General features: G+C 43.8%; 1 protein-coding gene across 13 annotated transcripts in view; it reads right to left on the reverse strand.

Moving 5' to 3' along the window:
* The window catches only part of XPO6 (exportin 6), a 114,374-nt gene that overhangs the window by 16,482 nt on the left and 83,002 nt on the right, over positions 1–14,890 (reverse strand). For all 13 annotated transcript variants that reach the window (XM_054452726.2, XM_063654709.1, XM_063654705.1 and 10 more), the window contains 3 exons: positions 11,156–11,315; positions 7,116–7,208; positions 2,782–2,926 (listed from right to left, as the gene is read on the reverse strand). In XM_054452726.2, the coding sequence (XP_054308701.1) occupies positions 2,782–2,926; positions 7,116–7,208; positions 11,156–11,315 (398 nt within the window). The remainder of the gene's footprint in view (positions 1–2,781; positions 2,927–7,115; positions 7,209–11,155; positions 11,316–14,890) is intronic.

The raw sequence follows: 14,890 nt of genomic DNA on the forward strand, positions 1-14,890 counted from the left end.
ACGTCTAAGAAACAATGTACATATCTTAATTAAAAAGTAGTTTATTGCTAAAAATGCTAACAATCATCTAGCCTTCAGAGTGGTAATCTTTTTGCTGGTGAAGGGTCTTCCTTGAATGTGACTGCTGCTGACTGAATAGGGTGGTGGTTGCTCAAAGTTGGGGTGGCTGTGGCAATTACTTAAAATAAGACAACAATGAAGTTTGCTGCATCGATTGACTTCCTTTCATGAAATATTTCTCTGGAGCATGCAGTGCTGTTTCATAGCATTTTGCCCACAGTAGAACTTCTTTCAAAGTTGGAGTCAGTCCTCTCAAACCCTGCTGCTCCTTCATCAACTGAGTTTATGTGTTATTCTAATCCTCTGTTATTTCAACAATGTTCACAGCATCTTCACCAGCTGATTCCATTTCAAAAACCCACTTTCTTTGGTCATTTACAAGAAGCAAGTCCTCATCTGTTCAAGCTTGATCTGAGATTGCAGCAATTCCATCCCATCTTCAGACTCCGCCTCTAGTTCTCCCGTTATTTCCACATCCGCAGTTACTTTCTCTACTGAAGTCCTGAACCCCTTAAAGTCATCCATGAGGCTGGGAACCAGCTTCTTCCAAACTCCCATTAATGCCGATATTTTGACCTGCTTCCGTGAATCATGAATGTCTTTAATGGCATCTAGAATGGTGAATCCTTCCCAGAAGGTTTTCAGTTTATTTGCCCAGATCCATTGGAGGAACCACTATCTATGGCAGCTATAGTCTTATGAAATGTATTTCTGAAACAATAAGACTTGAAAGCCAGAATTACCCCTTGACCCATGGGCTACAGAACTACAGAATGGATGTTGTGTGAGCAGCCATGGAAACTAGTATCTTTGAATATCTCCATCTGAGGCCTTAGGTAACCAGGTGCATTGCCAATCAGCAGATTTTGAAAGGAATCTTTTTTTCTGAGCAGGTCTCAATAATGAGCTTAAAATATTCAGTAAACCATGATGTAAACAGATGTGCTGTCATTCAGGCTTTGTTGTTCTATTTATAGAGACAGGCAAAGTGGATTCAGCATAATTCCTAAGGGCCCTAGGATTTTCAGAATGATACATGAGCACCGGCTTCAACCTGAAGTCTCCAGTTACAGTTGCCCCCTAAAAGAGAGTTGGCCTGTCCTCTGAAGCTCTGAAGCCAGGCACTGACTCCTCCTCTCTAGCTATCCAAGTCCCAGATGGCACCTTCTTCCAGTATAAAGCTGTCTCATCTACACAGAAAATCTGTTGTTTAGTGTGGCCACCTTCAGCAGTGATCTAGAACTTCTGCAGAACTTGCTGCAGCTTCTCCATCAGTACTTGCTGCTTCATCCTGGAGATGGCTTCTTTCCTTAAACCTCATGAACCAACCTGTGTTAGCTTCCAACTTTTCTTCTGTAGCTTCCTCACTTCTCTCAGCCTTCACAGAACTGAAGGGCCTGATCTGGATTTGGCTTTGGCTTAAGGGAATGTTGTGGCTAGCTTGGTCTATCCAAACCACTGAAACTTTCTCCATATCAACAACAATAAGGCTGTTCTGCTTTCTCATCACTCATGTGTTCACTGAAGCAGAAATTTTAATCTCCTCCAAGAACTTTTCCTTTGCATTCACAACTTGGCTGTTTGGCTCAAGAACCTTTGGCCAGGCCGGGCACGGTGGCTCACACCCGTAATCCCAGCACTTTGGGAGGCCGAGGCAGGCGGATCATGAGGTCAGGAGATCAAGACCATCCTGGCTAACACGGTGAAACCCCATCTCTACAAAAAATACAAAAAAATACTACTGGCGGCGGGTGCCAGTAGTCCCAGCTACTCAAGAGGCTGAGGCAGGAGAATGGCGTGAACCCGAGAGGCGGAGCTTGCAGTTAGCCAAGATCACGCCACTGCACTCCAGCCCGGGCGACAGAGCAAGACTCCGTCTCAACAACAACAACAACGACAAAAAAAAAAAAAAGAGCCTTTGGCCTATCCTGGCTTTTGACATGCCTTCCTCACTAAGCTTAATCATTTCTAGATTTTTATTTAAAGTAAGAGACATGTGACTCTTCCTTTCACTTGAACATGTAAAGGTCATTGTAGGGTTACTAAATGGCTCAGGGAATAGGGAGGCCTAAAGACAGGAAGATGGGGAAGCTTCCAATCAGTAGAGCAGTCAAAACACACACATTTATCAATCAAGTTTGCAGTCTTTGGTTTGTGGCACTCCAAAATAATTACAATAGTAACATTAAAGATCACTGATCACAAATCACTGTAAGATATAGTAACAAAAAAGTCTGAAATATTCTAACAATTACCAAAATGTAACACATGGAAGCACCAAATACTGTCAAAAAAAATGGCGCTGACAGATTTGCTTGATGCAGGGTTGCCATAAGCCTTCAACTTGCAAAAAAACACAGTATCTGTGAAGCACAATAAAACGAGGTGTGCCTGCACAACCAATGCCCAACTGTGCTTACCGCACGAAGGAAAATGTTTCAGAGGTATCACAACTTTTTAGTCTGGAAATCTGAACGATATTTTACTTTTTCACAGTGAGCATGTATTCATGTGGAATTTAGATAACTAAAAAAGTAAAGTTGTATTTGAATGTATGTAGGCTACAACTAAAAAAGAACATGAAATAAAACAGGTGTATAACAGCAGAAAGATTTATGGGTCTAACTCTGTGTCATATTTAGATTTTCTAGTAAATGGGTATAGGAACAGAAGGAGAGACAGAGAGTTAGATAAAAGGTGTAGGCTTTGCTGTTTCGAGACCTTGGTGCTGATTAGAGGTGTGATTGCATCCATGGTAGTAGAGATGAGTGTCACGAACTGCTGCGTGTTCTGCCGGTGAACTTCACTGCAATACTGTGCTAACCAGTGAGAGTAAGCCTGCAGCGCAGCCAGGGACTGAGCATGCCTGCAGAAAGAAAAGAAGATGTGATTTTAAAGGTTAAGGTGAAAACATATTAGCGTTCAACTTATTTTCATAGGAGGTAAGAATTGCATCCACTGCATTTGCTGTTCTAAGACATGGGCAACAGCATAGAAATCATTTACTGGTTCACGTAGAACCTAAAAACTAAGATATTCATCATCTAAACATTGCCACCGCTGACTAGAGCACAGAAGGCAGTTAGTCAATGTCTACTGAATCTTATTCAATCTTTCTGTGACACATGCTCACCTAAGAGAAAGGTAAATTATAAAAGCAAAATCAAAGAACTTAAGTGATCATGTGTTGACTTCAGAACTAGTACAAATTTAACATTCCTAGCTGCAGACTAAAGCACAGACAACTACCAGGTGTGACAGCTTTATAAACAGAGCTTTGATGTCAGATTTTGGAGTTTAAGCTTCCACTGCACCATACATTCTACCTGGCTAGGGGATAACTGAGGCAGCAAAGACTATGCTTGGTTTCAGCAAAGGCTGTACTGACTGCATCGTACATGCAACAAAATATACATCAAAAAAGTATGCAATTCTTCAAATATAATAAACAATCAATCTTAAACAAGGAGAGACAGTTGTGACACCAGGCCTTCTAACATACCTAAATGTAATTACCTTTCGGTAATAATTAGTAAGCTGTAAGGTGATACTACTATGAGGTGACACAAAGACAGTGTTCCTCATGGTTTGGGCATTTATTAACGACTCCTGCCTAAATCAGTATTACATTGGTGGTTGTGAATTGGTAATTTTTCTATCTTTCCTTTTCTCCTCATTAGTTGGCAGTCTTCTCTAAAAGGAGGCTTTTCCTCCTCTCATCCTTATTTTGTTAATCACTTTGGGTTTTTGTTTATCTGTTTGTTTACTTGAGACAGGGTCATATTCTGTTGCTCAGGCTGGCATGCAGGGGCATGATCATGGCTCACTGCAGCCTCAACCTTCTGGGCTCAAGTGATTCTCCTGCTTCAGCCTCCCAAGTAGCTGGGACTACAGGTCCATGCCACCATGCCAGGCTAACTTTCGTATTTTTACGGGGTCTATGTTGGCCAGGCTGGTCTCAAACTCCTGACTTCAAGCGATCCTTCTGCCTTGGCCTCCCAAAGGGCTGGGATTGCAGGTGTGAGGCTCTGCACCGGCCTAGCCTGTTAATCACTTTGAATGAGTAGATTATTTTCATTCAAACTGGTATAATTCATTATTGTCCTTATTCTTTCTTGATGACTGAACTGTCAAGTTTGACCAGGAAGAACCCTTTCAAGCTGGGTCCTGCATCCTCTTCACATGTTCCCAACAGTCACTGAGCACTTCCTTACTTGCTGACTTGGCAAGATTGTCCAACATCACCCCCGCCCCCAGACTTGAGCTTTTTTTCTCCAAGGTGCTCTGGAGAATGGATTTGAGAAACCAAGACCTGGGGAAAAGGGGTAGGATTGCTACTGGAGTGTCACTGTTTCTAAGACCTTTCAGCAGACAGAATTAGGATATAGGCAGATACCACTTTATTTACTTATTTATGTTGCTGAAACAGGGTCTCGCTCTGTTGCCCAGGCAGGAGTGCAGTGGCACAATCATAGCTCACTGCAGCCTCCAACTCCTGGGCTCAAGCAATTCTCCTGGCTCAGCCTCCTAAGTGGCTGGGGCCACAGGCATGCACCACTATGTCCGGCTATTTTTTTTTTTTTTTTTTTTTTTGGTAGGGACAGAGTCTCACTATGTTGCCCAGGCTCCTCTCAAACTCCTGGGCTCAAGCAATCTTCCCACCTCAACCTCCCAAAGTGCTGGGATTACAAATATGAGCCAGTGTGCCCAGCCTAGACACCATTTTAAAATCAAACTCAGCATCAACAATTACAGGGAAATTTGATATTAAGAGCCTTCTGACATGATGCAAGAGGAAAGGCACATCATTGCCTATGTAGTAACCTTGCTAAAAATGTTTAAACTGAATCTAATACAATGGAAATAATTAGACAAATCCAGATTGTAGGACACGCTTTTAAAAAAATTAATATCTGGATCTGCAAAAGGTCCTCAGTCACTCACACACACACGCACATGCAGACATACAAACACAATTGGGTGAACTGTTCTAGATTACAGGAGATACATTTAATGTGTGGCTCATGATTAGTTAGACCTTGGATCCAAGAAAAGAAAAAAGGATACAAAAACATTCCTGGGACAACTGAAGAAATTTTAATATGGACTATATATGAGATGACATTATTGTATGTATTAAATTATGTGAGGGTTGATAATGATATCATAGTTAAAGAGCTGAATGAACTTATTTCTAGGATACACACACTGAAGGATTTACGGGTGAAGTGACATGTCTGCAATTTATTTTCTTTCTTTTCTTTTTTGAGACAGGGTCTCACTCTGTCACCCAGGCTGGAGAGCAGTGGTGTGATCTCAGCCTCCCGGGTTCAAGCGACTCTCCCAGCTCAGCCTCCCAAGTAGTTGGGACTACAGGTGCAAGTGCCACCATGCCCGGGTAATTGTTATATTTTTTGGTAGAGACAGGGTTTCACCACATTGGCCAGGCAGGACTCGAACTCCTGACCTCAAGTGATCTGCCTGCCTCGGCCTCCCAAAGTGCTGGGATTACAGGTAAGAATCATCACGTTCAGCCATGCAGTTTATTTTCAAATGGCTCAGCAAAATAATAATAATAATAATAATCATGTATTGTGTGCAGAGAAGGCACAAGAAACAAAAGCCAATTTATAATTTGTTACTCTAGGCTAAGGGTCCATGGGTGCTTATTCACCTGTTTTTCTCATTTTCTATAGGTTTGAACTTTTTCAAAATTAGCAGTTGGGTAAGAAAATGTGCTAGTACTTTAAAGTAAGGAAATATAGTTACTGAAAGTTTGAAATTCATAGTGACCACATAGTTATTTTGTATTTTACATTTAAAATTTTATTTTATATTTAGAATCACGTTACCCTTTAAGTTCTAAATACCAAAATAAGGAGAAAGGACATCAAAGTCAGCATTAGGAGTAAGAATTTCAGTCAATCTAGCACATCTGTAGAGCTCCTCAAGGCTGAAAGGAGGGGCTCTGAAACTCCCAAAATGTGTACAAGTTGTTGTATGTATAAGGAAACTGGCATCTTTCTTGGGAGATGCTTTACAACTTTCTCTAAATTCTCAAAAGGGAAAGCAATATATTTTTTAAAAGTTTAAAACCACCATAGTAAGTAAGATTCTCTTTCCATCATTTATCTAATCTGCAGCTCAAGAATGCTCTACAGCAGGGGTCGGCAGACCTTTTCTGTAAAGACCCGAGTGTATATATTTTCAGATTTGCAGGGCATACATACACTCTGTCACAGCTACTCTACTCTGCTGCTGTAGTGCAAAACCACTCCCAGACCATATGTAAATCAATGTAGCTATGTTTCAATAAAACTTTATTTACAAAAGCAGTCAGTAAGCCAGATTTGGCAAAGGCCATAGTTTGCCAACCCCCTGCTCTCGTCTAAAGCAAGTCTTCCGGGCAGTGAAGTCTCTGGGATAATGCCCATCTCCTGTCCCTGTCCTTCCATATGTCACTTTCCTAACAGCATCCCATGTTATCTGTAGAGTTTCTGTAGGTAGCTCTGTAGGTGGTCTCTAGATGTCCTGCTTCAAAATAACCTGGGGTTCTTGTTTAATACGCAAATACCCAAGCCTTATGGCCTTATGCCATTCTGCTAAAATCAGAATCTCTGAGAAATGTGTTCCCCAAGCATTCTTCTGCATCCTACAGTATCCTACAGTTTTAGTCAATGATCTACAGGAAAGACTGATGGCATCTGAGATGTTTCCCATTAGTCCCAACACACCTATCCAGTCTCTTCTTGCACCACATGGAGTAGCCACCTCCTGCCTGTGTGACTGTCTCAGCCTGTACTGTTCTTTCCTCCTGAAATGCCTACTCCATAGAATCTCCATCCCATCTCTCACTTACCTAATTCCACTTTCTCCAACCACCTCTGCCCCAGACATATAGTCAAAAAAATCTCTCTCTCTTTCTAGGTTTGCAGTTTAAGAGTTTTTCCCCGATTCATGGCAGCCACTACTGTTCCTTTTTCTCAATAAAATCATCTGGAGACTGCAGGCAAGGTCTTTCCTAAAAATGCACAAACATCAAACTCTAGACTTACACATCAATGAGGTCAGGTTTCAATACTGATGGCACAGCAGTTTCAATGTTGTACAATTTTATCTGAGATCCGTACAGAGTGACTTTGACCAACCTGTTGGCAAAGAGGCAGGTAAACAAGAACATTCGGCTTATGAACTAAGACAGACAAAACAGACAAGGCTGGTACCAACAAAGAGCGTAAGGGCAGACTTTTTCCATATACAAAAAAGAATCAAGACCAGACTTTCAATTTTATGCCAAGGAAATAATCTGAGATATGCATAAAGATTTATATACAAGCACATTAACTAAAGCCTTATTGAAGGTGTCAAAAACTTTGACAACAATATAAATATCCAATCCAGAGGAGGTAATACAATGTAATATACACAATAAAAACAATGCTTAGAGGCATATTTAATGATAAATATTCAGGATGTTTTAAACATGACATGGTTGTACTAAATATATATACAGAATATATCGTGAATGTTCATCTATTAACAGAAGACAGGCGGGAAGAATTTTCACCAGAATATGCTTATTGGTACCACTTGTTTTAGGGGGAGGATAGAGTGGGTAGATTATGGATGATTTTTTTCCCTCTATTTTTCTGCATTTCCAAATTATCTACAATTAATATATAATGTTTTATAATTGAGGAGAATAAAAAATAGTTTTTAAAAAGCAGGCAGGATGTGGTTGCTCATGCCTGTAATCCCAGCACTTTGGGAGGCCAAGGTGGGAGGATCACTTGAGGCCAGGAGTTCAAGACCAGCCTGGACAACAAAGTAGGACCCTGTCTTTTAAAATTTTATCCAGATGTGGTGGCACATGCCTGTAGTCTCAGCTACTTGGGAGAGGCTAAGTAGGGAGGACTGCTTGAGCCCAGGAGGTTGAGGATGGACTAAGCCAGGATCATGCCATTGCACTCTAGCCTGGGTAATAGAACGAGACCAAAATCCTGTTTGGTTTGTTTTGTTTTGTTTTGTTTAAAAAAAAAAAAAAAACAGAACTGCTCTTTTGGCAGTTTATCGAAATAGGATGACATGGACTTTTCTATAAAATTGATAATGATAAAACCATCTTAGCTTTTATTTAAAATCATTTTTAAAAGGAAATGTTTCAGATGGGTTGATACATAATAAAGAAAATACAGCAAACTGTCCACCATAGAATCTATGTGGTGGGTATATGCGTATTCCCTGTACAATTCTTTCAACTCTTCTTCAAATTTGAAAACATTTGATAAAATTTTGGAGGAGGCAGATGAGAGGAGCAAATGTTTCTAGAATAGGCGGAGGTGTTTTATGTTCAAGTACAATTCTTTCAGAAGCAAGCTGTTGAGCCCACTGGTTGCTCAAGGGCTCACTGGATACTAACGAGCATTAAACACAATAACTAATAGCTCTATCTAGTAGGAAATGGGAAATGCCTCTTTCATTACAGACATAACAACATTCCTTTCTCTCCTCTTTTTTTTGAGAAAGGGTCTTGCTCTGTCAACCAGGCCGGAGGATTGTAGTGATCTTGGCTCACTGCAGCCTAGACTTCCGGGGCTCAAGTGATCCTCCCGCCTCAGCGCCCCCTCCCATAGCGGGGACTACAGGCGCATGCCACCACACCCAGCTAAATTTTTTTGTCTTTTTAGTAGAAACGGGTTTCGTCATGTTGTCCAGGTTGGTCTTGAACTCCTGGACTCAAGCGATCTGCTCACCTCAGCTTCCCAAAGCGCTGGGATTACAGGTGAGCCACCACGCCTGGAGTTGAAAGACATTCCTTTCTGAGTGAAGGGGAAAAAACCCAAGACCTGGCTAGTTTCTCTCTGCCTACTCTGCGAGGAAACCTGGAAGTGGATGCCAGGGAAGGCAGTGTTTGTCTTTGTCCCAGCGGAACAATCAACTAAGGAACTTGTTACAAATACAAACTTGTATTTGTATTTCTGATTGCTGGAGAGCAACAAGAAAGCAATCAAAAAGGAGCACTTCCGGTCAGTCAAGAAAGTGAGGGCAAAAGAACTAAAGTTCCCGAAGTCTCACGAAGTCCTCATGATCAGAACAGTTATTATCAGAAAACAATATACCAATATGCACCTGGTGTTTAAATCCTGTTCTACACTAAAAATGCATTTCCAAACATCTTTTAATGTGTCTGTGTTTAGCAGTTTTAATATTAGCTTTGTTTTATGTAACCAATAAATGAAAACACTGCTAATCATACTGGCTATTAAGGTCATGTAGTCATAACAAGAGCCTTCTCTCACATTTTATTCTAAATGAAGACAAAATATTAATAGCAAGTATGTTTAAGTACTGGGCTTGCAAATCTAAGCAGTGCAGAAAAATAGGGACCTATCAAATGATTCAGGATCTTTGAGACATCATCTCACTACAAAGTTGAGATGACTGACAGATATACCTTTTTTTTTTTTTTTTTTTTTTTTTGAGACGGAGTTTCATTCTTGTTGCCCAGGCTGGAGTGCACTGGCGCGATCTCGGCTCACTGCAACCTCCACTTCCCGGGTTCAAGCGATTCTCCTATCTCAGCCTCCTGAGTATCTGGGATTACAGGCGCATGCCCCCACGCCCGGCTAATTTTTGTATTTTTAGTAGAGATGGGGTTTCATCATATTGGTTAGGCTGGTCTTGAACTCCTGACCTCAGGTGATCCGCCCGCCTCAGCCTCCCAAAAAGTGTTGGGATTACAGGCGTGAGCCACTGCGCCCGGCCAACTGACAGATAAGATATATCTATATTGCTTAACAGAGTAAATTCAAATAATGGACTTATCTTTGGATTTCAGACAGAAAAATATGTCTTATCCCTGCTAAACCTCAGTGCAAATGGGCCCAGTACAAGAAGAGGAGGAGGAACGGACTGGCAATACAAACGCTATGGTTTGGAAAGAGCACAACATGTGGACCCAGGAAACTGTCAAAATCCACTCTCCCTCTCAAGGACTGTGTGAACTGAGGCAAGGCACTCACATCGCTGAGCCACAATGTACTTACTCAACAATAAAACGGCAATGCTTGTCTCTCAAAGTACAGAACAAAATGAAAGACCATGTGCAAAAACACAGAAAATGTCCTACTACTGTGTGCTGTTTTTATTATTAATACGAATCTGGCTTTTAAGGGATTTAAGCCCCTTGGCTATCTTTGCTTTTCAGCTAAGATGTGGCAGTGAAGTCTGGCATGCATGCACCCAGGCTCCTGAGGCTCACTTCCCCTCTGCACGTCACCAGTGATGCGGCTGCTGGGCCAGTTGAAGCATCAGGTGTCTTGGCTTTGGGCTGGATCCACATCTACTCAGTTTTGATCTAACCAATTCAACAGCTGCCTTGAAATGATCTAAATGTCCTGTCACTTACATCTTGGGTTTTTTGACGCGAGAAAGGGAGGAGGGACTGCTGATTGGGTAGAATCAAGTGTTCCTCAACAAGTGCATCTGTAAACCTGGTGCGAGACCCAAGAGGAAGGAGACGAAAAGGAGCCCAGTGGTGAAAGGCTGGGAACCACCTTTCGGGCCAGGCGTGGAGGCTACCCAGCTTTCACTCCCGAGGCCCTAATGGGACTGGAAAAACCACAAAAAGCACCCTGTGCATCTAGCTGCCTACTTGGATGGTGGAGTTGACTCCTTATCAGTAGGGCTTTCTTAATATCTCTTTATCCTATGAGGAAAGACATGAAGACTGACCTCTCCTGGTTTCTCCTGGGTCTACAACTGTGTTTATATTTATACACAAGATCTTCAAAGAAACAATAGCTTAAATAGCTTATCAGGCGTTTTGTTATGTGCTAGGCACAGTGCTAAGGGCTTTATCTCATTTAATTCTCACACTAAACCTACAGGAAACAACATCTACTTCATATTGTAAATGAGGGACCTGAAGTTCACAGAGGTTAAGTAATTTGTTCCATATCAGCTTGTATGTGGCAGAGCCTAGATTTACCCGGGGCCAGAGCAGAAGCTATTTGGCAATATGCTGCCCCTCACACAAGAAGGTAAAGCTGAACTCTGAAGAAGGAACAGCTCCATAAGGTAACTGCCAGCCTACCTCTCCACGACTGTGAGGGCATCATTGAACCGTGCAGCAAACACATCCCCGATAAAGTACTCGGCCAGGCGGCCCACGGCCTGCAGCAGGGAGCTCAAGTCTCTCAGGGAGCAGTGCAGCCGCCGGCAGTCATTCTCCGCCGTGATGTTCAACCTGTGTCCTGGAACACAACACGCCAGAAAGTTTTTCACAGGAAGACCATGTTTTAGATACTACAGATAACAGCTCGTCCAGCAAGCCACACGCAGCAAAACCAGCAGCAAAACCAATTCTCCAAACAAAGCAACCCACGGGCTGCTTCCCAGTACTGAGCAGGGTAACTGGGCCCGGTATCCACCTAACACTACACGTTTGTGCTCCAGAGGCCAGGGACAGAGACAGAGTTGTGGGGAGGGGCAGACAGTCTGGGGTGTGCTAACATGGAGGGAGCCCCTGATCTGATTCCTTTTGACCCTGTAAGGTCCTGACACCACCACTGTTACATACAAGGAGGCACACCCAGGGAGGCCCAGGCACTTGCCAAGCACGTGTCACATTTCCAGGGCAAGGCTGGTGTTCTACGCTGAGTCTATGTGACTCCAAATCTGGTTCCTTTAGCATAGGACTCTATCTCAGAATGAAATTTCAATGGACCAACAGTTAGGACCTGCCCCTGCTAAGAGAGAAGGGGTATACTCAGCACTCCACCCCTGAAGGCTGGGAGGTGGCACAGTATGAAATAAAGAACATGGGACTTGGATTCCGAAGACACAGATTCCCTCTGCCACTTCCGGGCTCAGTGCCAACCCTCCTAAGCCTCAGTATCACTATTATAAGGGCCATGTTAAAATATATAACCCTCTAAGCTACAGAACATTGTTCAGTATTTCTAATTATTATAAATAACAAAGAACTAGTGACTTACTAAGGTCTGAAATTTCCTTACTTTTCAACACAACTTCTTCAAACTGAACAAGGAGGATGCTAAGATGAAGGACAAAACATCCCTTGATTCGGTCACTTCCCTGGTTTTTGGATCCCTCTATTCACAAATGTCCACAAAAAATAGTAAGAATTTTCAGGCCAGAACAGAGACCTGCAGGTCTGATTCGAGTCCTTCTCACTGACACAGCAGCAATGAAGGTGGGGTGGTAACTCCACTAGGGCACCATAACTAGGGCACCTATGATCCCAGCACTCCCTAGGTACTTTCCACACCTGCTCCCTCCCCCTACTTCAGTTCTCTCCTGTCTCTTAGGAGGCGAGACTCACACTGGTCATCACCAACCCTCCTCCTCACACTTGGTCACCACCAACCCTCCTCCCGCTGTGCTCCAAAATCAGCTTCCCAGAGCCCAGACTAAGCTTGCAGCTCCCCTGAAGCAGGTGCTGAAGCCTCTGGAGGCTCTCTCCTGCTAAAAGGGGAGAGCCTAGACTCTCCAGTATCGACTCAGGTCTCTCATGGCCTCGCCACCTTCTACTATGCCACTATGTCATCCAGACCCACTGGTAATTCCCCAGAGCCTCGTGTCTCTGTGCCTCTGCCTAGACTGCCGATCATTTCATCCTCTGCCCACCCAAGCTTTGCAAGCTCCTACATAGCCTCCAGCCTCTCAGAGGCATCCTGTCTCTGTGGGGCCTCCCCACTCCTGCCTTCCTTCTTGGCACCCATGCCAAGGAGATAAACCGATGATTTACAAGTCCATCTCCTTACTGACCACAAAATCCCTCGTGGTGAGCAGCTATGTCCAGCAGCCAGCACAGCAGCTGGTACAGAGTGAGTGACCGTAAATGTATGAATGATTTAGATGCAACAGAACAGATGGCAAACTAGAGCAGGACAGGGAGTCCCAGGCAGGTTCCTTCCTCACCCTGTCCCTGGGAATACTGGCATGTATTACCGACAGTAAACACGGATGGGTGGCACCTGCGGAAAGGAAGGGTGGACACCTACAAAGCACGTGGCAGATGAAGTAGCAGGCTGAATGCCTCGATCCGCCGCCAACGCCAAGGGATGAGGCTTGCAACGGTGCCTGCAACAGCCCCCAAAGGAAGACACGAGACTGGAAGAGGGGACAGAGGGCCGCATCTTAAGGAGCAGGAGAACGAAAGAAGAGGTAACTCATGGAAGGACCTCAGACAGAGAGAGGGCCAGTGACAAAGGCTGGTTTTAACCTGCCCCAAATCACCTGCTCCTGCCTCCTCCACTCCACAAGGACAGCAGTGCCCTGGCGCAGAAACAAGATTCCCAGCCTGAGGCAGCCCTGCAGAGGCTGTGGGTGCGGCTAAGGAGTAAGCCACCTCCTCCAACCAGAGCAACAGAATGACCATCCCACCCAGACAGACGAACTCACAGAACCAACACACTGAGAGGGATTTTCATCACGCTGGTTGTGCGAAAGGGAACACGGACTTCATGGGCTACAAAAGAGACAGCCCCAATCTCTCAGTTAACTGAAGTGCCAAAATTATACACCCTCTGAATGTCAATGGGATTTTCAAGGTTATATCTATGCAACCAACTCCCAGGGTTGACTTCTAAAACCTGCTGCTCCTCTGCACACCAACCAGACCTCAGGGCTCTGTGGGAATAAACTCTAATGAAAAATACACCCTGACACTGGGTATGGCATAGTACAGGCCCAAAAAGAGGGGAGGCCAGCTTTTCTTTCTCAGAGCAACACTGAGGGTCACTGAGTCTGCTTCAGTAGCCCCTGGCACTCTCTGCATGCTCAACCTTCATTTCGCACCTCCACCTCCCCCCAGGCTCTACCCTGACCACCAGTTTCCAACTTCTCTATGGTATCCAATCCCTTCAACTAGGTACCCGCTGAATACCTGAGAACAAGCTTCTTAAGTATTTTAAGTGCGCAAGGGGAACACTGTATTTGTTTTAAAAACCAAACCAAAACACTACCCTAAATCAAGTTTCCATTTGAGTATGGTCCTTAATAGACAATTACTAGAGAGCTTAAAAGTCGCCCTGACAAAGCCGTCCCCTCTGCCCGGCACTTCCCCTGCACACCTGGCCCTTCAGCCTCTTCCTGGACCTCGGCTGAATGCTAGGGAGCTCAAGGGAGCCCTTCCATCTCTGGACAACTTGGTCACAAACACAGGTAAAGTAAGTCTCCCTGTGATTGCTCATCACCCCTGGCCCACTCCTTGAGGGCAGAACACAAAACAAGCCAAAGCCTGCTGACAGCATGATAGCCCTGGGGATGTAACCCCTCATTACCCTCCTAAGAATCCTTGCCATCCCCTCCCCTCTGAACTTGTCCTATTTTGTCTAGCAAAGAGCAGTACCTAGGATGAAAACTATGGGTACCTAGCATGCAGTACCCAGGATGGAAAACAGCTTGGAAGTGCTGGGTGTGTGTTTTAAACTGTGAGTTTGAACAATATGAAACTGTTGACACTTGATCACTTCTGACCCAACAAAACTGCAATTCCATACAGTTCCACTTCACACATATGTGATATAAGATCCATATTCATCAAAATTATAGCTGGTTCTTTCCTGTTCTATCTGCAAGGCAGACAATCACATGGTCAATAAATACCCCAAATCAAATTCTCTACCCTTGACACCCCCTCCTTCAGCCTAGAAACCTAATTTCACCACCACAAAAGTCACGCAGGGCATCAAGTAAACTTGAGGGGATAGGCCAGTGTCCCACTGTGAAAAGTTGTTCAGATCTACCCACACTTTCTTCTGTCTGGCCAAGGCTTAGATTTCCCCCCAAAAGCACAGGACAT

The sequence above is a fragment of the Pongo pygmaeus genome, chromosome 18 (assembly GCF_028885625.2).
Source record: "Pongo pygmaeus isolate AG05252 chromosome 18, NHGRI_mPonPyg2-v2.0_pri, whole genome shotgun sequence".
Taxonomy (NCBI): Eukaryota; Metazoa; Chordata; class Mammalia; order Primates; family Hominidae; genus Pongo; species Pongo pygmaeus.